The 23514-nt window shown below is 53.7% G+C and overlaps 1 protein-coding gene across 1 annotated transcript in view; it reads right to left on the bottom strand.

Annotated features, from left to right (window-relative positions):
• LOC119098189 (receptor-type guanylate cyclase gcy-5-like) overlaps positions 1 to 23514 on the bottom strand; it is a 33025-nt gene that overhangs the window by 2771 nt on the left and 6740 nt on the right. The window contains 16 exon segments of the mRNA XM_037221116.1: positions 433 to 589; positions 955 to 1126; positions 1819 to 2038; positions 3515 to 3727; positions 7819 to 7986; positions 11418 to 11548; positions 12700 to 12750; positions 12752 to 12817; positions 15660 to 15755; positions 15957 to 16070; positions 17346 to 17520; positions 19157 to 19310; positions 20423 to 20587; positions 21613 to 21835; positions 22253 to 22421; positions 23288 to 23399. Of these exon segments, the coding sequence (XP_037077011.1) occupies positions 433 to 589; positions 955 to 1126; positions 1819 to 2038; positions 3515 to 3727; positions 7819 to 7986; positions 11418 to 11548; positions 12700 to 12750; positions 12752 to 12817; positions 15660 to 15755; positions 15957 to 16070; positions 17346 to 17520; positions 19157 to 19310; positions 20423 to 20587; positions 21613 to 21835; positions 22253 to 22421; positions 23288 to 23399 (2386 nt within the window).

Below are 23514 nucleotides of genomic sequence, written 5' to 3'. Positions count from 1 at the left end.
ATGAATGGATGATGGGGCAACGCAGTACGGAACACACGTGGGGAATGGCGGGTATTCCACTCACTTAATTTACAGGAAGAACCGAGGGCATAGAATCTGAACAATCGCACTGAAATATGAAGGTAAGACGTTTATGCTAGCGTTATGTGCCAAACTTAAGCTGTTTCATACAGCGCAAACGACATGACAGCGCTGTCGCGACGGTGGCAAGAACGTCATGACTGCTTTTGTGTTCTGTTGGACGATCGGAGTCAGGAAATCGGAGTTTGCTGATCTCGCACCAACAGCAAAGATGGCGGAAAAATGATCGCTAATACTAGCCATGGGTGGAATCCGCCCCCTAGTACGGTCAAACAACAACGGGGGCCGTCGAACAGCTCTGACCATCTGAGACCAGAGGTCAAGGTCGTGTCACGGACAGGAAAACCTCACCTGTGCACGTATTTCCGCTCGGCGAGGTAGCTGAGGGCACAGGCGACGTCTCTAGCCATTGACGTCAGCTTCTTGTTGGAGATATCGTTGTTCTCATCCTTGAAGGCCCTGTCTGATACCAAACTACGGCGAGAGAGCAAGAACGTCTTCAAGTCACCTGAAAAACAGAGGATTGTGCGTATAAATACACGGTATGTGTTACGAACTTGGAGTTATCATGCTGACAGCAATCGGCCTTCAGTATACCAAGAAGTCATCGGTACGTCATAATGCATCATACGCCATACAAGACGTTCTCAAGCAAACATTGGCCCTGTTGCCATTACACGACGCGTCAAGCACCACTCATGGTCACCAACATCTCTGATCACCACCGGCGCCGGGCCGTGATGTCCCCTCAGCCGGTCTCCGGTCATCACCGGCACCGGGCCGTTCCCCCTCAGCCGGTCTCCGGTCACCACCGGTGTCGGGCCGTGCCAGCTGGGCACGACCGCACGCCACCAGCCAACAGCGACCGCTCACCGTAGAGCATGAACTCCATGACGGTGAGGATTGGCTCGGAGCGCGTGCAGACACCCAGCAGCTGGACGATGTTGGTGTGGTTGAACTGTTTCATGACTTCCGCCTCGCTCAGGAAGTCCAGCTTCTCCTCCAGCGTGTAGTTCAGTTTCAGCGTCTTCACGGCCACCGAACACTGAAGCCAGCCAGCCAGCAGTGGTAATGTGGGTCGGCGCATGGGACATGCACACCATAAGCCAACCGTGATAGCACAACTCACAAGGTGGTATGTCTAACTACATTAATCGTCCATCACAACTTTAACATTCTCATTCCTTCAGTGGGACGTGCGGATGGAGCCCTGTGCCGCGACTAGATCACAAACTTAGAGCAGAGCCAGTGACTGTACTGCTGCAGCGCCCTGAACAGCAGGTCTGGCCAGTGCCGCTGCAGTGCCGTGAGCAGCAGACCACGCCAGACCAATAATTTCACCCGGTAGCACACGGAGCCTGATTGCAACGTTTCAATTGCAGACGTCGGTTTCCTGAACTCAGATCAGAGGAGCTTGTCGCTACATCAGCTTTTACTAATGCTATGTGAGGTTGTGGACGCTGTGACACAACACTTGTAAATTGACGCCATAGTGGCCTTCAGCATGACCAACACCGTGCAAACATTTTGTACCATAAAACAAGCAAGAAACTTACGAAAAAGTATCCAATCTTCCGCAGGAAAAGATCATAAGATTTAAGCAGCAAGGGACACTCGCGTGTGATGCGAGGATCTCTCCCGCAGAGCCAAAACACTTTCGCCATCGGTTCGGGGCCCCAACAGTAGCAAGAGACACCGATCCGAGTTTTGGGGCCCCTCCAGTGGCAGAGCACTCACCCACTCCTCCTTGGCGTCAACGCTGCGCTTGCGGTCGACGTGGCGGATGGGCCGCTCCCGAATCAGCAGCGCCTCGCCGCCGTACACGGTGCCGAACGCGCCCTCGCCCAGCTTGCGGTTGAGCACCACCTTCTCCCGCTTCACCTCCCACTCGTCCAGGCGCAGCTCCACCTCGTTGTTCAGTCCGAGCTCGCGCAGGCGCAGCACCTTCTTCTCGTACCTGAGGCCGCGCAGAGCCAACCGTTAGCGAACCATGGATGCGCGTCGTTGGTCTGAATGATGCCGAGGTTCCGGTGGGTGCACGCTGGCATCGCGTCAATCTCGTGATCCCAACAGATGTGACCTTGACTTAATGACTTTGAGATGTAGGATATGGGGAGGATGTGATCCTACCATTTCCAAACTGAGAGCAATAGATCCTGGCGAAAAACTGAATTGATCTTACGAGGTCATCACTACTGAGATCGACATCTTGATTGCGATTGGTAACATTTCTGTCTCAGGGTCAATAATAAATCACAAGGTATATTATTCTCCAAAATCCCACTTTTTATGCTCATGTTAAGCTATACATGCCCATATTTACCCAATCATGCCACGGAGCGACACGAAACCTAGGCATGTTCCTTGTTTAATTCTGAACACATCGATATGAGTTGTGTGTTTTGAGTATGTCTTTACGACTTGGGGCTTCGTTAATGTAACAGTGTCGGCCTGTCGCGCGCGATCGGCCAATTCACCGGTTACCGCCTGCTGCCCGCCCCGGCCAGGGATCGCCGTGCAGCGCTCCTAAAAAAGCGCCGCTACTCGGAAACCAGGAGGTTGGAGACACGTTGCTGGCACCAAAACACGCGCAATTAACGTCCTGTACGCTATTAAAGGTTTGAGGGTGATTATACAGCATGCTGGTGAAATATCACCACAAAACCTTTGGGGAGAAGGGTGACACCGAATTCCCTCCCACCCGGGCAAGAGTTGGGAAGTGCATATCACGTACGCCGTTAACAGACACAGATCGGCTATTTAGGGAAAACCATAGCACACAGCGCAGAAAGTTAATCCCAAGAAGTCAACAGCCTTTTTTGAACGTCACCGCCACAAGCAATGACAACGCGGTCCCAGCTCAGTGGCAGCCGTTTCAAACACAGCCGACGTCCCACTGGCGCTCCCAATCCGCCAGTCGGTGACGCCCATCGACAAAAAGTCGAATGGCGCCACGTATCCTCACTTCTTGGTACCATGCGGTGCCCGGTGCTGAGGTGCTGAGCATTCTCGGAAAGTGGGGGCGCGGTGGCATCCAGGGACCCCCTTGCCCTCTCGTAGCCCCTATGTATGCCCGTGACAGCTCATGTGGTGCGGCAGGGGTGTAACCACGCATCTGAGATGATGGGGAAGGGCGGGCAAACTATAGTAAAGGCGGACCTAATGATGACTTGGGGGGGGGCAAACTAGAACATGGGGGACAAGATGACTCTTAATGACATTTTGAATGCAAAAAATGACAACGTACGTCCACGCTTAAGATGAGGAACCCAAAACATATTTAAAAAAAAAAACAGGGAGTGCATGTCCTCCCAGCCGCGAAAGGTTTGCAACCATGTGGTGCAGACCGACCAACTAGCAGCAGCGTAGCAAGCACAATCACGGATCTAATCAGCAGAGCGGTACACAACAGTGCGATGAAGGCAGTACCCACCTCCGCTTGTAAAACATGACGCATGAGACGAGCACGACGAGCACGAAGAAGAGTCCCAGGATGTTGACGGCGATCACGGCGTTCTGGCAGGTGGTGTTGAGCAGATCAGCCAGCGGCTGGAGGTCGCAGGGCGCGCTGGAGCCGTCCACGGGCCGGCGGCCGTCCGGCGTCAGCCACTGGATACGCCCCATGGCGCGCTCGTCCAGTATGAGCCTGCAGCCAGATGGGTCAACCAGGTGGGTCAACCAGGTGGGTCAACAGCCGTGTCACCGGTCGGCAGGCAACCGTCCGATGGCGACCAGACTCGGTCAGCAGCCGTGCGACAGAGAGCCGACTCAGACAGCAACCGTGCGACCCGACTCGAACTCAACACGCAAGACCCGACTCAACACGCAACGGTCTGATCACAACCCGACTCAGCTGGCAACCGTCCAGCCGCGACCAGACTCGACCAGCAGCCGTGCGACAGAGAGCCGACTCAACCAGCAGCTGTGCGACAGAGAGCCGACTCAACCAGCAGCTGTGCGACAGAGAGCCGACTCAACCAGCAGCTGTGCGACAGAGAGCCGACTCAACAGGCAACCGTCCAGCCGCACCAGCCACGTCCAAACAGGCAACGAGCGGGACGCAGACTAGCAGACAGAAAATTTCACGGTGATTGACAATGTTCAGGGAAATCCGTTGAAATGTGAAACAGGTCTACAAAGAGGCGGAACATGAATAGAGAAATAAGCTCGATGGCCTGATCAAAGGCAACAGCAAAGGGCTGTGGCATTATTCCAAGCGCAAGAGGAAGACAAGAAAATTGTTCAGTTAATATTTGACGATCACGGCGGTATTATTTATGAAATGATCAAAATCGCCAAAGTTTTGAGCACGTGTATTTGAACGAATGAGTATGTACTAATGAAGATAGAAATAGCGTTCTTACGCTAAGTAACCACGAAGATAGAGCATTGCTCACTGTGACATTTAGCTATAGCGGTATTGTTCAGCGTATCAAAAACTTCGAAACTCGGAAAGCACCTGAACCAGATACATTTGGCGTTATATTCAAGAATTGTGCAGTCACATCGATGTTTCTAAAACAAAGTTTTATGCTTCGTCAAAAATGGAGAAGTTGCCAGATGACCGGCAAAAACCGTTAGTTTGATTTCTTAGAAAGGAGCAACCACGATATCCCGTCACTAAAGACCAATGTCACTTTCATGCATTTGCTGCAAAGTGATGGAAACAATTATAACATATTGAATACTTTGGCATTCGGAGGAACGGAAACTGATAGTTGATGAGCAGCATGGCTTAAGACGAAACTTGTGATATGAAACAGAGTTGCTAATGTTTGTAAATGATATAGGATTAGCACTGGATGAGAGAAAAGCTGTGCTCTTGCGTTTTTTATTTCAGTTAAGCCTTTGACAAAGCCCCTCATAAGCGCCTACTCCAGAAGTCAAAAGATTACGGAATAAACAGGACACTAATTAAATGGATAATATGGGCCATTTTCAACGGGAGCAGAAAGTCATCTTGGACCGCGTCCATTCGGTAGGTGCTTTTGTAAGTTTAGGGGCGTCTCAAGGCAGCATTTTAGAACACCTATTGTCCCTTGTGTCCATATATGCTAAAGGCAAAATACTAAATTGCGATATACGTTTATTTGCCGACGACGTGGTTATATATTCGTAGATTGGTTGTTCCAGTTAGACGAATGCAATTTTACACAAAAGTTTATGCTCAAAAGTTAGCTGGTTTGGCAAATAGTGGATGAATTTCAGCGCTTCCAAATAAGCCCTTATACGAATCACAAGAAATGGATTATCAACGGAACTTCAATGATTTTGAATGACCACGTGATAAAAATGGTGGATACATATCAGTATTTTGGTGCATAAAAATAAGATAGGTTTAACTCGAATAAACACATCACAAAATCGTTGGGAAAGGTAACCAGATTCTCAGGTTTGCCAATGAAGCATTTAACAGATACCCCAGTCAAATAAAGGTAATCGTCCATAATATATAACTCATTGGTCCGGCCAGTGTCGAAATAAGCGTGTTGTGTATGCGATCCCAATAACGGCACCTAGTCTATAGCATATAAATGTTTTAAAGAAGGGCAGCCATACTTGAACAAGTTTAAGATTATATTTAGGCAAGTATGATCGGAAGTAAGGAAGTGTGAATGATATGCTTGCTGATCTGCGTTGGAGATCACCGGAATGTAGACGAAAGCAGGCCAGGCTTTACTAGTTACCTTCATTCCCAAATGGAAACAATGGAAAGGCTGAAAACATTTTCGCTTCACCAAACCATGTCGGACATAGCGATGATTTCAGAAAAATTCGCTTAATGCATTCTCGTCTTCTTTGTTATCACGTCCCGTGTCTTCCTAATAGATCCGAGATTGGAACCGAGTCGATCCAGTCGTGACGTCTTAGCGTAATACCGTATACTTTTAAATGATACGTTGGGAAAATCATCTCGAGTGTTTATGAGGTCATTTTGTCTGGTATAAATGTACTGAATTATGTTTTAAGTATATATGGTGTGTAGTTACCGGATACTGTTACATGCTCAAGGCTGTTAATGCTGTGTATTGTTCTTATTAGGCGCTTTCTCAAACATCACATTGATATGACATTGAGTATGCAACTCTTTACGCAGTATATAGCATGTCGTGTCCGCATTCACCACCAGGGCCTACATTGATGTTTAAGGCATAATAAACGAATATGAATACGCCTACTGTAATGCACAAATAAATCTGAGCCCGACACAAATCACCGCCCTGACCAGATTTGGCACACGAGCGAGACACAGCATGATGAGGCGTGACAGAGAATAGCAGAGTGATCAGGCATCACTCTGGTGGGTAGGACAGCCATTTCTCGATCAGGCTCACCACCGTCAGCCTGTCTGACCATGTACTTGCACGCGCCTTACAGCGCCAGCAGCCCATTATGTAGGCATGGGACGTGTAAAAATGTTCCGGCGCCGTGCGATGTAAATGCTAATGTAAAGAACCTGTCTAGAAGATGACGATTCGCTCCGATTGGCGGAAAATTCAGAACCTGCATGACAAAGACCACAACGCAGAGGGCAAGTGTGCTTTGAGTTGAGTCACCCAAGTGATCTCCCACAGAGTGGAACCAGCGCACAGTGTTTTCCTGGGGGCATGATGGCAGGCAGATTCATCAACAACCGAAAAAAGTTCGTCCGAAAGTAGCATTAAGGACACAGGCATTGCACCGCATGGTTGTAGCCACGTCTCTACGAGTAAATGTGGTCCTTGTATTTCAGAGAGACATCAACACGATGATCTGATCATCACGCATTAACGGAGGCAAGACCACCCGAGCGTCACGGCCTCAGCATGAGGAAGATTAGCTGCCAAACAATTCGGGGAAAGGCAGGCGGATGACATGATAATGTGTCTCGCGTCTCCTGTAACGCATCGTGTTTCTAAGCAAACTGGTAGCGCGGAGGATCTCACACGCATGGCATTCAACCCAATCGCTAATATTTGAGAGAAGAACTCCCACAAATCTTGTATAAGAAAGAAAGACTTTCAGTGCCTGGTTTTTCGGCAGCATGAGTTGGTAGTACTTATGTAGAATAGACAACCTTCATTACATTAGGAGGTATTGGTTTAACGACGTGGTAATGCTAAATAACGACTACACTGACGGTGCGCAACATAATCATTACTTAGCATTGCTGTGTCGTTTAATCGGTACCTCCTGCTATATTGAAAGTTGTTCATCATCTCATCATCTCACCAGACTAACAAGCGTTCGCGGCCGGATATATCGGTCCGCCGGGCCAGGCGTTCGGGACTCGCCCTGAACTGTCACTACGTGTGTCCGTTCACCAGTTTCCACCGCCCGTCCACACGATCCACCCGTGTGTGCTGGTGACGGCGTTCGCTGCGTTCGCGTGTGTCCATTCACCAGTTTCCACCGTCCGTCCACACGATCCACCCGTTTGTGCGGGTGACTGCGTTCGCTGCGCACGCTCGTGGTTAACTTGCTGACTGACCTTACGCGTAGCGCCTTACATTTCCCAGGGCATAGCTCCAGACAGGCAGGCAACGCCAGCCAAACAGTGCCACGTACGCCACCGCCAACACAACACGACGACCCAGCATTCTCACACGCAGTGACAGGCAGTAAAACGCATGGCAAACGACAGTAAGCCGTCAACTTCCAAATACGTTCATTTCAGCGAGCAAACTCGTAGTCGCTGCGCGATGCTCAGACACCCCGACTCGCTGTCGCGTGCGCCCGCGCCAGCGCGCCACTGACCTGCCGCCGTCCGTGCTGTTCATATCCGGCTCGAAGTATCCGACCACGTGGTAGCGGCCCTGTCGCCACTGCTTCACCAGGATGATGGAGATCCTCGATGGGCCCACAAACTGGATGTTGCCGGAGACGCCCGTGAAGTTGGTGGCCTTCAGCAGTTCCACAAAGCGCCTGCCGAAGCGGGGTGGCATGTGACGCTCGCTCGCGCATATGCACTCACACGTCATAAAGAAATGCAAGAGCAGGTTCGTAGTCATACGGGCATTTGTAAATGACATTTTAATACGCTAAAGATACGGGAAGCGCCTTGTTAAATCGCTCAAGTGTGAACAGCTCATGTCGAACTAGCTCATTTTACAGCTTACACGTTATTGCACGACCTTGACGAGCAGCCAACCATCGGTGACCGAGCCCCAGCGTTGTCAGTGAAGTGACGGGGTGTGACCGCTGCCACCGCCGCCGGCGCCGGCCCGCGTTACCCGCGGAGACGCGACTGCTCAGCCGCAAGGGTCAATCGCAGTCGCTGTGCGTTTAAACACCACGCAGCTGTGTCTACCGGTGCCCAAACAGTACGCGATGTACCTGCCAGTGCACATGTAACTGATCTCCGATAGAGCCTTGTGTGCTGGTGGATATGACATCATTCTGTACAACCCGATACGCTGTTCCGTTCACAATAATCGCACTGCTGTTGTTTCAGGAGGAATACTTCTATGACCTATACATGTTTCAGTGGATATCGTCATCAAACTAAAGTTAACGGCAGATCGAAGTGGCGTCTTAAGTTAGGAGCGGAATTCTGAGGCGAGACCGGAGCTTCGAAAAGCATGTACAAGATACTCAGCGATCCCTGGACAACACAGGTATCCTTCCGTCTCTTTCAGTCCACCCTCATACGGAAATCGCTGATGAGAAAGATTCGGAGTGGCAGCCGGCACTGAAACCAACGCATTCGGAACTCTTCCGTAATGGAGTATGCTGCTTACAGCAAGCTCTCAGTTCTTGCATTACCACCAGATACTACAGAGACAGCTGTACGTAAATGAACGCGTCCAATTTGGGGACTCATTTACAGATCTCGCTGCCTCTTCCGTTCCTGTATAGCTATGCCTGCGGATCTCAACGTGCGTAGAAACTTGTACATCCTCTTTGACAACCTTTGCCTCGATGCAGGTTTACTGAAAACCATTTCCTTGCCGGGACCTGTATCAGCTGTCGCGGAATTTCTCTTTCTGGAGCCGTTCATCTTTCAGGATGTGCAGAAAGTGATGTGAAATTGAGTGGTGTATATTGCAGATTATCATCTTAGAACATTTCTTCAGCACTATCTTTCTTCTGATATAATGTCATTCTTATCAAGAAATATTGCTAAAATAATACTATCATTGTCATAAAATATCATTCTTATTGAACATCATTCTTACCTAATTTTATTATACGATGTCATTTTTATGGATATAATTCATATATAATACTATGTTATATAGTATTCTGCATCAACTCGACTACCGTCATTGATTGCGCGTTGCCCAAAGCTTTCCGTCGAATGGGACCGACCAAAGGCGAGGGAACGCCTCAGAAAATGGACGTGTAAAAACCAATTTAGCAGTAGTCGCTTCTCTCCATGCATCGCCATCGAGTAATGCTCGGGATTCTGGACAAATGGGTGCCATCGCATGCACAGATCATTCAGTTCCTCTTCACGGTGGGGCCCACCGTGACATACTTGACACGGGGGGCCCTGAATACTGCGCCTCGTGGCCTCCGTAATTTACAACAGTTGCAATCGGCACACCCATAATAATTTAAAGCCCGTACTAGACCGTCCATGTGATACCTGCTTCCCATTTGTTCCCAAGTTGACCATTTTGCTTTTTAACTCGCGAAAGCATCTCACCTGTTCCAGAATTTTTAGGCTACAGACCCGCGTTATCCCCATCCGTATCATACAAAGGGCAGTCCGCAGATCCAGAATGCTTTTGGTATGCTTCCAATGGCTCCAATGTCATTAAATTCCTGTTGATTTTCCTCTGTTTCCGTGACAACTTCTCCATATAATAAGAGGCCCTTAGCAACTTTCCAGAAAGGCCCACCGTTTAGAATGTTTGCAATATTCAGCTGCAATTAACTCATGCTGCGGCCGCTCAAGTACCATCTCTGATAAATAAATAAATAAATAAATATATATATATATATATATATATATATATATTACGAGACCTCTCGATTTGCTGGGACGGTCAACGATGACAGGTCAATCCTATCGCGCTGCGGTTGCCAGCTCTTCATATAAGAAATAAATTGCGTGGTCCATTCACTAGAGAGCAGTAGACTTGCGCCGGCGGGTATTCCCTACACGCATCACACAACTTGTGTGGCCCAGGCAAGAATCAACGCGGAAATTGAAATCGCCTCTTTGATTACGCCCTGTCGTTCAGCAAATAACGAACATGCCGTTGAATGCTGATAACATGGGGCGCGGATGGCTTTGTCTGCGGTCCGTTTGACGTTATCTGTGGTCGGTATCATATCATCTGTGTGTCCATGTGATGTTGCCTGCCACCGGTGCGACATCGTCTGTGGTCGGTATGACGTTCGCTTTAGTCCGTATGGCATCACCTGTGTGTCCGTATGACGTCAACTGTGTGCCCGTATGACGTCAACTGTGGTCTGTGTGACAGAGATATTCAGCGCGATTGTGGCATGCTGGGCTTGATTTGATGAGCACCAGTGTTGCACACTTCAACTCTATGCAAGAACGCGACATCATAGGCACTTTGGCACTGGTATTCAAGTTACCACCATCCAAACTATGACCGAAACCCCAGAAGGACCCTACCATCCTCTCCCGTAGCGAAGGCGGAAAATGACCGGCTCGCCAAGAGAAAGAGCCGACTGACAATGCGGAGAAACTTTACCCTGCCTGTAGCATCAGCAACGCCGAATCAGAACATCCGAGTCCATAAAACGCAGCATTTTTTGAAACTCATCGGATTTCGTTGTCATTTTGCTCTAATGAGAGTTTTTCTGTCTCGATCTGTGATGGTCTCGATCGATTTTAGGATGGCATCTAAAAGCGATGAGCGTAGTTTCACATTCTGGCCTCTGACGGGGCTCCTGCGGGGTTTGCCTCGCACTTGTTTTGATTGCTGATAGTCACGTTGATGATATCGCCTCGCGAATGATTCAGTCCATATCCTTCTGAGTTCACTTGATTCATCTGATTTGTCACGGGTGCGGTTCGCTGTCCGGCTCACCTGTCACAGGGCGGCCGTCCAGTGGAGCAGAGCTCCACACAGGGTAAGAGCGGCACCGGTCGACCGGTCGGCGAGCAGGCACGACCACCACGAGCAGGCACGGCCGCCACGGGCAGGCACGGCCGCCACGAGCAGGCACGGCCGCCACGAGCAGGCACGACCGCCACGAGCAGGCACGACCGCCACGAGCAGGCACGACCACCACGAGCAGGCACGACCCCCACGAGCAGGCACGACCGCCACGAGCAGGCACGGCCGCCACGAGCAGGCGCGGCCGCCACGAGCAGGCACGACCGCCACGAGCGTGCTCGAGTCGCCCAGCACAGAGACCGGAGTGACACTCACGCGGTGGTGGGTACCGTGTGGAAGTCCTGAAACCGGGACGGCTTCTCCCTCAACAGCTTGTCCAGCGCAAAGGCATACGTCCAGACCGCGTCGTAAGCGTAGCCGGCGTAGTCTGACTCGTCCACCGGGAACTGCCGATGGGAGAACGTGCTGGAGTACATCCTCCAACAGCGCTGGACGACTGGGCATCACAAAATGACGATGATCAGAATGGCTGGACAGCTGTCATCCAAACCACAGGATATGTAAACATGCGTGATCGACCAGCTACTTTCACGACACGGCAATGACTAGGGGCGTAAACAGTGTGTGCATTAGTACAGGCTGAGTACGTGCATTGCCGATTATAGCAAGATTTCGACAACAAATTGCTTCACAAATGAGCGCAAAGGGGATTTATCATCTCGAACAGAGCATAAACATGCCATGACAACGTTATACTATAATGCACGGCTGTGTGCTAGACCAAGTGCATCAGGCCGGGTCGCTGCACGCAGTATCGATTCACACGCCCACCCGTAAGCTCGTCTTGACGCAGAGACGACGGTACTGCTGCCGCAAACTCAGCTCGGCGCAGAGACGACGGTACTGTGCCGCAAACACACCTCCACACAGGGACGGTGATACTGCTGCCGCAAACTCACCTCCACACAGAGACGACGGTACTGCTGCCACAAATTCATCTCGGCGCAGAGACAGTGGTACTACTGCCGCAAGCTCACTTTGACACAGAGACGGCGGTACTGTTGCCGCAAACACACCTCCACACAGGGACGTTGGTGCTGCTGCCGTAAACTCACCTCCACACAGAGACGGCGGTACTGCTGCCGCAAACTCACCTCCACACAGAGACGGCGGTACTGCTGCTGCAAACTCACCTCCACGCAGAGACGACGGCACTGTTGCCGCAAACTCACCTCGGCACAGAGACGGCGGTACTGCTGCCGCAAACTCACCTCCACACAGAGACGACGGTACTGCTGCCGCAAACTCACCTCCACGCAGAGACGACGGCACTGTTGCCGCAAACTCGCCTCGGCACAGAGACGGCGGTAAACTGGCTGCCACAAATTCATCTCGGCGCATGAGGACAGCGGTACTACCCGCCGGCAAGCTCACATTTAACACAGAGACGACGGCACTGTTGCCGCAAACTCAACTCCTCCACACAGAGACGGCGGTACTGCTGCCACAAATTCATCTCGGGCGCAGAGACTGCGGTACTACCGCCGCAAGCTCACTTTAACACAGAGACAGGCGATACTGGCTGCCGCAAACTCACCTCGCAACAGAGACGGCGGTACTGCTGCCGCCACTGGCCAACCGTGATGCCCCTCTTGCATGATGTCCGAGTCGTTGGCGAAGTAGGCGTGAGAGAGAGCCAGGTGTCCATCAAGCGCCTGCCGAGAGCCGTGAGTCACCGGTCACTTCTCTCCTGCTCCCCCGCGCCACACGCAGACCGCAGCCTCCCTCTACCTTCTCCGCGCTACTGCAGCCTCACTCCAGCTCCTCCGCGCCACACACGGACTGCAGCCTCTCTCCACACACAGACTGCAGCCTCCTCTGGCTCCTCCGCGCCACACACAGACTACAGTCTCCTTCCGGCTCCTCCGCGCCACACACCGACTACAGTCTCCCTCCAGCTCCTCCGCGCCACACACCGACTACAGTCTCCCTCCAGCTCCTCTGCGCCACACACGGACTGTGACCTCTCTCCACACACAGACTGCAGCCTCCTCTGGCTCCTCCGCGCCACACACAGACTACAGTCTCCTTCCGGCTCCTCCGCACCACACACGAATAGCAGCCTCCCTCCGGCTCCTCCGCGCCACACAAGGACAGCAGCCTCCCTCCGGCTCCTCCGCGCCACACACGGACTGCAGCCTCCCTCCGGCTCCTCTGCGCCACACAAGGACAGCAGCTTCGGTGTGTCGCCTCTCTCGGGGTCAGCCCACCACGCAACCCAAAACGCAGTATTTTATTCTCCCCGTCCCCTACATCGGTCCCCAACACATTGCACAACAAGCCACACCACATTATGTTCAAGCGCCCGTACGTCTGCAGTGGAATCCCCACTAACTGACTTTTCCACTAACATTCGCTATATCTTATCGTAAAACGTCATGGTGCAGTTCTACGAGTGTAGTTTGCTAGGTCAATCCGTGGCAGGCTAGTTCATGTGCGCGTGAAAGTAAATATTTGTGTAATAGGAAGCCTGTTTTATCTTTCGAAAACTCGCATGGCCTATCTCACGGCCCATTAAAGATATCACGATGACCGTCACAAAAATAATGCAGCTTAACAAGCGTCATAAGGTTGATGGGTTGCTAAGGCTGTTTTCTTTTCGCAAAATCCGTAATTCCAGAAATAGCGTGGGTGCTGTGCACCGTATGACCCGATCTAACACGCCGTACGACCTGATTTCACATACTGCATGGCCCAATTTTACGTGTTGTGTGACCCGATTTCACATGTCGCATGTCACACCGGTCGCCGCTGTTACCGGTGATCCAAGATTTGGGATATTCAGTGCGCCGAGGGCTGAATCGTCTACGCAGCTTTTGCAACTTGCTTAAATCAAGCGCAACTTTCTTCTGTGTAACAGCATAACAGCCCTGAAGAAAGAAATCAATCATAGCCACATGATGCAGCTTCACGCGGGCTATTTGATGTCCTCACTTGGTTCTAATAAGCGCATCCTTCGAGGAATGAGAGGGGTACCTGTGAGGCTGCTCGTCCGACGACGCTGAGCGGAACGCTCGCCTAACGAGGGTGAACGGCTCACTCGTCCGACGAGGGCGAGCAATACGCTCGTCTAACGAGGGTGAACGGCTCGCTCGTCCGACGAGGGCGAGCAGTACGCTCGCCTAACGAGGGTGAACGGCTCGCTCGTCCGACGAGGGCGAGCAGTACGCTCGTCTAACGGGGGTGAGCAGCTCGCTAGTCCGACCAGAATGCGTGGGGTTCATAAGGGACTGAGCTTAACCACAAGGCCCTTTTTAAATGCGTAGAAAGCTACGGAATATTATTTATTATTAGCCATTTACGCTTCGCCTTTCTGTTCGTCCTTTTCTCTTAACACGCGCTTGAGTGGGGGTCAAATTGACGCCTCCGATGACTTTTCCAGAATGGTTTCCAAACGGCACAGCGCAGCCGTGCTAAATTTTGCATAGCTGCAGACAATTTAATAGCGGATCATGTGGTATCAAAAATTTCGAGGTACCTTGTGAGGTCGCTGACCCGTGGCGGGTCAAAGTCAGGCCATAGTTTCAGGGAAGTCAAATTCTAGGAAATCGTTTAATCTGATGCGAGAAGAGTGTGCTAGACGAAGCCATACATTTTTTATACTTTCTTAGACAACGCAACAATCGAATGAACAAATTGTATTGATCTAGGGTGGCTATGAAGATCAGACCATGATCAGCACCAATCTGTTTTATTTATTTAGGGCTTACTGTATGAGGAGGTTTCCGGTGTTTATTTCGAATGCACTGATAACAGGAACCGCATTATCTTCCACAGACTTCTTAAACATCAAAATAGGTCAGTGGCCTCAAATAACCCAGGTCAATATTTTGCTTTTAAGAGCATACTGCCTAACGTAATTTTTGTTGCTCATTCAAATGCAAGCCCCAAGGCAAAACCTCAGAATAGTCTTGTACGATTTTGGTCACCATGGCCTTCAAAGGGTCAAACACTGACCTTATATGAGCATGCTACCTTTCGCTTAGATCAATTATCTAGGTTCTAGGGGTACCTTGAAAATCAGCCTACAATTTGACCTTGTTTGTCCTTGTTCGACCCGAAAGTCATGACCTACAAGCCTCAAACACGGACCTAAGTGAGTTCACGTACGCGTTAACACACCCCGTGAATTCGGTGTCTCTAGCTCGTTCACTTTCTGAGGTCTCAGGGGGTCAAACTGACCCCTCCCCCCGAGCGAAGTGTAGGTGACCAACCGGTCACCTGGGAACGTGTTAACGTTCCGGGAACATTGCTGCTCGTGTCCCACGCTGTCCAGGGGCTATGTCCGTCATGGCAGCGGAAGTTGACGAACAAATGTGAAATAGGCAGCACGTGCGTCGTTGGGGACTCGTGAAGTGCTGATCCGAACCTATTCTTCTTTTAACTTCATCTTATTCAATTTTTGCACAATTTCGTCTGCATTCAAGGACGCAGCGGCGCAATCTATTCTTAGATTCGCTGCTGTCAACGCACAAAGGAAATACAATGCCCACTTACCTGCATCATTTCATCAGGTTTACACGTGAAGTTCTTGCCATTGGTTTGGTTGTACCAGTCAGGTGAAAACCACGCCGGCAGGAACCATACGTAGCCCTGAAATGGCCCCAGGCGTCAGGAACGCATACGTAGCTCTGAAACGGCCCAAGACATCAGGGACCCACACGCAACCCTGAACGGCCCAAAACACCAGGGAACCGCACATAGCCCCCAAAACGGCTCAGGGCATCAGAGAACTACAAGTAATCATGAAGCGGCTCAAGGCAAGGGAACGCACGTAACCCTGAAGCGGCCCACCTGTCTGGCAGTCATGTTCTTGCGATAGGCCTCGCATATGACGGCTCGGGCGACGATTTCGTACAGGTCAGCGATGATGATCCTCGCGTTCTTCTCTCGCAGATCCGTCAGGTACTGGAACACAGCATGTCGTCAGCTGCAGGACAGCACAGCCAACAGCAGGGCCTGGCCTGGCGGGCGCGGGACGCAGCGCCCGGCAAGGACGGTCCAGTGACCCGGGTATAGGCCAGGGACCATTGGTCAGCTGGCGGCTTTCACTTGCGTGCCGTGCGCCTCCTGTCTGTGACGTCTCCCCCGTCCCGCCGCCCGTCAGTGTAGCCGCATGCGGGCGTGCGCGCTCGGTGGGTCGGCGAGGCAGGCGATCCGCCCGGCTACCGGCGGCCGCCAGGAAGCCAGACCGGAGCAGCCAATCGTCCCCAGCAGCGGCGCTCAGCGGCGGCCGACCGGGCTCGCCCGGCGCTCGGCGGCGGCCGACCGAGCCCGCCCGGCGCTCGGCGGCGGCTGACCGAGCCCGCTCGGCGCCCGCCGGCGGCCGACCGAGCCCGCCCGGCGCTCGCCGGCGGCCCCCGAGAGTCGGCGCTCGCGGCATCGACGGCGGCGTCGCCGACAGTTCGTCCACGGTCAGCACAGACACTGTTCTCGGTCACAAAGATAAATGTCCACAGACGTGCACGCATAATCATGATAGTGGTTTACTAACACGATTATTGGAACGTTAACAACATGAATGGAAAAAATTGTATGTATTCTAGTGTTCTGTAATTTTCGGGAGAGCATTGTTTCTGACCAGGTCTACACGCAGATACAGGCTCCTGGAAAAACGGGAAATGAAAAAAGCCAGTTCCAAATAAGCTGGCAGAGTAGAGACCATCATCATGAACAGACACCAAAACACAATTAATCACCCCTCAGCCCCAGCCGACACCTGAGCAAGCGTAGCAGGCCTGCCGCGGCCGCAGAAGGCCGGCAGAGGTCAGCAGGTGGCCTCCGGGCCGCTGGACCATGTGGGCAGCGGCCGCGACAGTGGGCGGACGGCACCGGCTTATCCCACTGCGTCGTTGGGGTCTGGATCGGCGCTTACGCTATAAATACGGACCTGGACGCGATGCACAGGCGCAGCGCTAAGCACAGAACTCCCACGAGCGCCCCCAAATGCCACCGGCACGAGGCGGGACTGCGCGATCGATGCAGCCCGCGCAGTGCTACGGGCATTGCTGACAAAACATCACACCTCGTCCTGTGCAGTGCCTGCCCGTTTTGCATAATTCGGCGCGGCGTGCTGGCGTGCCAATCTGCCGCGCTTTCAGTCAAGCCTGGCCTGCCAGAGCGGCGTCGTGGCTGGGGCCGGGGCCAACGGCGCACGGAGTCGCGCAGCGCGAGGCCTCTCACCGGCTCCATGTTCTCCTTGTCCCGAGGAATCTTTCTGTTGGCGATGAAGGTGACGCCCGACCCCTGCAGCATGTCGTGCATGATGGAGATGTACTCGGTGTACTTCTGACCCGCCTCGGTCAGCGACGCCACCCGCTTCCACTGGAGCTGATGGAGCAGCTGCTTGTAGACAAATCTGGAAACCAGTCATCGCTTACTGGGCTGATGCGAACAACGACTATCGTCCACCGTTAAACCGGAATGCAACTGGGGTCTTCCCTTCTAAAATTATCGGGCAGCGAGATGTAACTCTAATACATCAGCTAAATACATGAGCTGTGTTGTGACGCCGCGCCTGGCTTCCCGGGACCGCTCAACGCCCCTGGCAGCAATGACGCCGGACGGTGGCCAGTGACGTCCCTGAACGGCAGCTGGAGACACCACCGGACACACAACAGCGCCGCCGCGCGAGGGTGGCGACTCGGTTCCGGCTCGGATCCCCTCCTGGACCGGCATTGGTATGCGGCACACGCCGGTGCGCGCGGGCTCTGATTGCAGCCGCCGGCGCGCTGTCCGGCACGCGGCTCTCATCCCGAAATGTATCCCCAGTACGCGACCTCTCAGCGTCCATCAGGCGGCGTGGTGTCGCCGCGAAACCTTAATGCGCACGTATGCACCGGAGTTATTTACTAGTCTCGTGCTCTGACCCAGATCGGGTGAAAAGCGCGGCTGCATGTCGAAGCATTTCCCAGCATTTACGCATTGATTTTCACAGGAACGACGTTGCTTAGCCAGACATAACATGAGCATCTTGCACGTGCAGCTTTGGCCGACAATGTAAGATGAGTAAAGAGCTTCGGAACGTATTTTTTTTAAAAAATTCGCTGCCCGGGTAGGTCACGTTGGAGAGAGAGAGAGGGAGAGAGGAGAGAGAGAGAGAGAGAGAGAGATAGAGATATAGAGAGAGATCTAGAGAGAGAGCGCTATCTCGCCTCTCTCATATCGTCTCGCTCTCTCCTTCCTCGAGAGAGAGAGAGAGAGAGAGAGAGAGAGAGAGAGATGAGAGAGAAGAGAGAGGAGAGAGAGAGAGAGAGAGAGAGAGAGAGAGAGAGAGGAGAGAGGAGAGGGTAACGAGCAGATGAGAGAGAGGAGGGAGAGAGAGAGAGAGAGAAGAGAGAGAGATGAGAGAGAGACTGAGAGAGAGAGAGAGAGAGAGAGAGAGGAGAAGGAGAGGGAGAGAGAGAGAGCAGAGAGAGAGAGATGAGAGAGAGAGAGGAGATGAGGAGAGAGAGAGAGGAGAGGTGGGGGGGGGGGAGAGAAGAGACCTTTACAAGTATTTTTGTTTAGTTGTCCTCGGGGTACAAGGGACTGTCAGTTTCCTCCCCTGATAATCAAAGGCCAATTCGGCAGGGAAAGCAACAACTGCACCTCAGAGGACCCCAACCTTTACCTTATATTGCCGGCAGCTCCAGACAGCAGCCAGTTGGAATCACCTGCCTATCCCTCTCACCGTTCCGGGCGGAAGCACGGTGGGACCTCCTGCCCATCCCTCCCAGCAGCGCCAGACACAGCAGCCGGGTGGAACCTCCTGCCCATCTCTCCCAGCAGCTCCAGACACAGCAGCCGGGTGGGACCTCCTGCCCATCTCTCCCAGCAGCTCCAGACACAGCAGCCGGGTGGGACCTCCTGCCCATCACACCCAGCAGTTCCAGACACAGCAGCTGGGTGAGACCTCCTGCCCATCTCTCCCAGCAGCTCCAGACACAGCAGCCGGGTGGGACCTCCTGTCGAGCAGGTGACACAGCACGAGAGACACGTAGCCGATCACCCACCTGAACTGTTTGTTTTCGCCGATGGTTCTGAAGAAGTACGGGTACTGGCTGCGGTTGGAGAACAGCACGCCCTCGGCGCTGTACGAGATCACCACCACCCGGTAGTGTCGGGACACACCCGCTATGGGCTCCACCGTGTCCGAGCAGGCCGGCCCTGCCGGCGGCGGCAGCGCGTCAGCGGCAGCGAGCGCCGCTGCCGGACGGCAGGGCTCATCAGTCCTTCTCCGGCGGAGGCACGGGACTTACAGAGGTCGGCCTGATGTGGAACAGCAGCGCGGCACATCCGCGACATTTTGAGGGGTTTTCATGAAACGAGGAAGTACTTTGAGAATTCAGGTATCGAACGTTACCAGCCCACAAGTCATCACATCAAAGCGTGAAGGTTGAGATACACTTCCAAATTCACTGCCTTATATCCTCTATGAGATGCAGAATGGCACCCATTATTTCATGATGGCAGCATATCAATCCTCAGCTCTAGTGTGAGCAATGCTTCTATCCAACGGGGAGCACGCTGTTGAGCTGACAGGAACAAATGAACCCGACCGCTCGTTCCACGGAGGACCTACACGAGACTGCACGAACTACGGCAGTCAGATGCATTCCATTACATTACCGGAAGGTACTCGCATTCCTTGGGCCCCACTACCCGGGCCCGTGCTCGCCTGTCAGATCAATGCCCGCTGACCCAGGGGAAGACCTCACCGGAGCTGTGCTCCTCGCATTCGGAAGCGACATGGCCAACCCGTCCCACCTGCCGCGCGCGCGCTGTAGAACGTGGAACACGAATCTGCTCAGGTTGCCGTGGGCCATACTGAGGCGCGTACGCGGTACCGGCACGGGGACGCAGCAGCGCCGGAGCCACCTCTTCGGCAGCCGCGCGTCCCAGAGTCACAGCGCATGTTTACTGCCCGCTGCTGCTTTGAGTTCCGGCAGCAGCAAAAGTGGTGACGTGCTTGCCCAGTTGTCGCACCAAGTTCACTTACGTTCACTTGCCTGCCTCTACTTTGGATGGTAATTCAAAGAGCCAAAAACGCACCGCACACCTAAACACACAACGGTGTGGACCGTGCATAACCCATGATCTCATTCGGAACGTATCGAAGCAGGCGCGTGTAACACATATGAATATGTGGCCTGGCAAGAGGGGTGGCTTTGATGAGGTGCACTATTCCAGCTACAGGAACGCCACGGCACGGCTGACTGCTCCAGCCTGACCGTGGCGTCGCCGTCCGTCGACGGTCCACCCGCGTCCGGTTCGCCCACCTAGTATGCCAGCCATGTGCCGGTGGGTCGGCATGCGGACGTAGTCGATGAAGGTCTTCATGACCATGTCGGCGCTGCACTGGCCGTCGTGGGCGTTCAGCGTCAGGTCATAGTCCCGCAGCACGCTGGAGTTGGCGTTTACCGCTTTGACGGCCATCAACACGGCTGCCGATCAGAGGCAGAGGAGAGGCTGTCAGAGGCGGAGGAGAGCCCGTCAGAGGCAGAGGAGGGGCGGTCAGAGGCAGAGGAGATGCGATCAGAGGCAAACGGGAGCCGGTCAGAGCCAGAGGGGAGCCGGTGAGAGGCAGAAGGGAGCCGGTCAGAGGCAGAAGGGAGCACGTCAGAGGCAGAGGAGAGCCGGTCAGAGGCAGAGAAGAGCCCGCCAGAGGCAGAGGGGAGCTGTTCAGGGGCAGAGGGGAGCCGGTCAGGGGCAGAGGAGAGGCGGTGAGAGGCAGAGGGAAGCCGGTGAGAGGTAGAGGGGAGCCGGTCAGAGGCGGAGGGGAGCCCGTCAAAGTCAGAGGAGAGCCTGTCAAAGGCAGAGGAGAGCCGGTCGGAGCAGGAGACCGGTCAGAGACAGAGGAGAGCCCGTCAGAGGCAGAGGGGAGGGGTTCAGGGGCAGAGGGGAGCCGGTCAGAGGCAGAGGAGAGGCGGTCAGAGGCAGACGGGAGCCGGTCAGAGGCAGAGAAGAGCCCGTCAGAGGCTTAGGGGAGCCGGTCAGGGGCAGAGGAGAGGCGGTCAGAGGCAGACGGGAGCCGGCGAGAGGCAGAGGGGAGCCGGTCAGAGGCATAGGGAAGCCCGTCAGAGGTAGAGGAGAGCGTGACGAGCGCCAGCAGTCGGGACGGCCGGGGGGGGGGGGGGGGGGGGCACTGTGCGCGGGCACTCACAAGGCCACCGCAAGACTGTCAACCACGCGCTGCAAGCCTGTTCGAGTTTTCCCGTCAGGTGTCACGCATCAAGGCCAATATTAACTCGCTCCTGTGCGCCGAATGTTCCTCCTGGGGAGCCAGATGTGACCGGGTAGCAATGCCCAGATATCCTTAGACTAGCACGGTGTGTTTCACCTCCACTGCACGTGTTATACCCACTGTAGCGACACATATCACCGGGGTAAGTGTCGGAGCTTGCCAGCAAACAGCCACACCGCGCCCTGCCGTCTCCAGCAGTCGCTTTAGAGGTGCGTGCGCGCCCACCTGGTATCACGCCCTTGGCCTTGTAGTTGGGCCCGCCTATGGGGAAGATGCCCCCGATCCAGATCTTGGGACGGCCGACCGGCTTCCAGCGGTGCTCCCAGACGTCCCGATGGGCCCGCAGCCAGTGGCAGGCCACCTGGCGATAGCTGAACTTGGGGTGCTGCAGCTGCAGCCGCAGCAGCGCCGTGTACTGCTCCTGGTCCAGGTGGAAGCCTTGCAGCGCCTGCAGACGCCACCCGGAGTCAACGGGCGCCGGCCACAGGCGGGCACACGCGGCATGGGACGGACATGGGGCGGGACGGAACGGACATGGCGTGGGGGAACGGACATGGGGCGGCACCCCACGGACAGTGGCAGCACGCTACACCCAGAACGGACTCGTGCGGGTCACGAAATCAAGCGCAAATGTAATAAGGGTGGGTTGGTCATTTCGACAGCATTGCAGTGAAGAAACGGACCGTACAATGAACAAATACATTTCAACTTGTTACAAGAAAATACGGCCAGCACGTTGCGTCCAATGTGTCGTCAGCGTTGAACTATGTCCATTGTACCATCGCGGGCGGGCTCTTCCCCCCCCCCCCCCGCCCCCTCCAGCGCTCTGCGCCTGCCTGAGTCGGACAGAGGCCGCGTGCCGAACCTTGTCAGCCAGGATGGCGCTGTCCCTGAGCTTGTTCCACGCCAGCTTCTTGAGATGGCGGGTGCCAGTGAAGCAGAAGGCTCCGTTCAGGCAGGCTGGGAAGGCCACCTCCGCGTACGTCGTCTTCAAGGTCAGGAGACTGGGCGTGTAGTGCACGAACAGCACGGGCCTGCGACGGGGAGGCGGGGCGCGGCGTCGGACGTCGGGCAACTACGTGATACAATCACGAGAGGTGGCTTGAATGGTGGTTGTCGTCGCCACACCTGCTATCGCTTTTCCAATCCCCTTGCCAGTCATGAACTCGGGGCCTGCGTGGACTTCGGAGCAACAGGGACCTAGGCATGGTGAGCGAAGGTACGTGGCAGCGTTCAACGGAAGGTGCCCTGTCGACAGGTGTTTCAAGATGAAACGGCTGAGTCGAATATGACAATGAAACATCGAAATGTCACAGTGTACACATGTTTATATATATATATATATATATATATATATATATATACATATATATATATATATATATATATATATAGTTTAATAATGTGATGGCTAAATAAATAAAGCGCAAGTAATTAAACAGTTATAGTGATAATGATCTTGGTTTCAAGACGGTTTAACAGCTGCGGTCATTTTACACCCACTTAAGTTCGAAAGCATGCAAAACAAGGCATCAGTAAATAGGTCACCACCCCACACCTAGCAGCCAGCTGCAGTGTGATCATAATATATAATAATCGCCGATAGAAGAACGGGGCCCTAAACCTCAGGAGCACAAGACCTGCTGCGGCCAAAAGTGTCCACAAGCAGCGACAATGGTGGCCAGGATAATTGCAAAAGACAACAGTGTTCTCCATCCAGCCGTACATCTGGGCCGATGATCCACCGCAGGATGACTCCAATGCTGACTGCATGGACAGCAGGGTCAGATCACAGCAAAGCGCCGCATTCTGGGGGAGCCTGACCCAGCGCGGCTGAAGTGCATGGTTCACATAAGAGCGTCAGCAGAGGCGTCACCGCCAGCGGCGAGGCTGTCCCTACCTGTCCGCCTCCGTTCTCAGGGTGACCAGGCGGGCCAGGTGGTCGCCGACCCAGTACACCCGCACCTGCAGCTGCAGCTCCACGATCTGGTCCAGCACGAAGTTGGCCTCCTCTAAAGAACGATGGCCGGTCGTGAGGGACGCGCGAGGCCGAGGATGTCTGGCCACCGGAATTGGAGGCGAACTTGTCCGAACAAGCGAGCAGTACGTAGTCACGGCAGACCACCA

The sequence above is a fragment of the Pollicipes pollicipes genome, unplaced genomic scaffold (genome assembly GCF_011947565.3).
Source record: "Pollicipes pollicipes isolate AB1234 unplaced genomic scaffold, Ppol_2.1 Scaffold_4740;HRSCAF=5597_pilon_pilon_pilon, whole genome shotgun sequence".
Classification (NCBI taxonomy): domain Eukaryota; kingdom Metazoa; phylum Arthropoda; class Thecostraca; order Pollicipedomorpha; family Pollicipedidae; genus Pollicipes; species Pollicipes pollicipes.
Note: the sequence above shows the minus strand (reverse complement) of the source record. Positions and strands in the feature narration are given on the sequence as shown.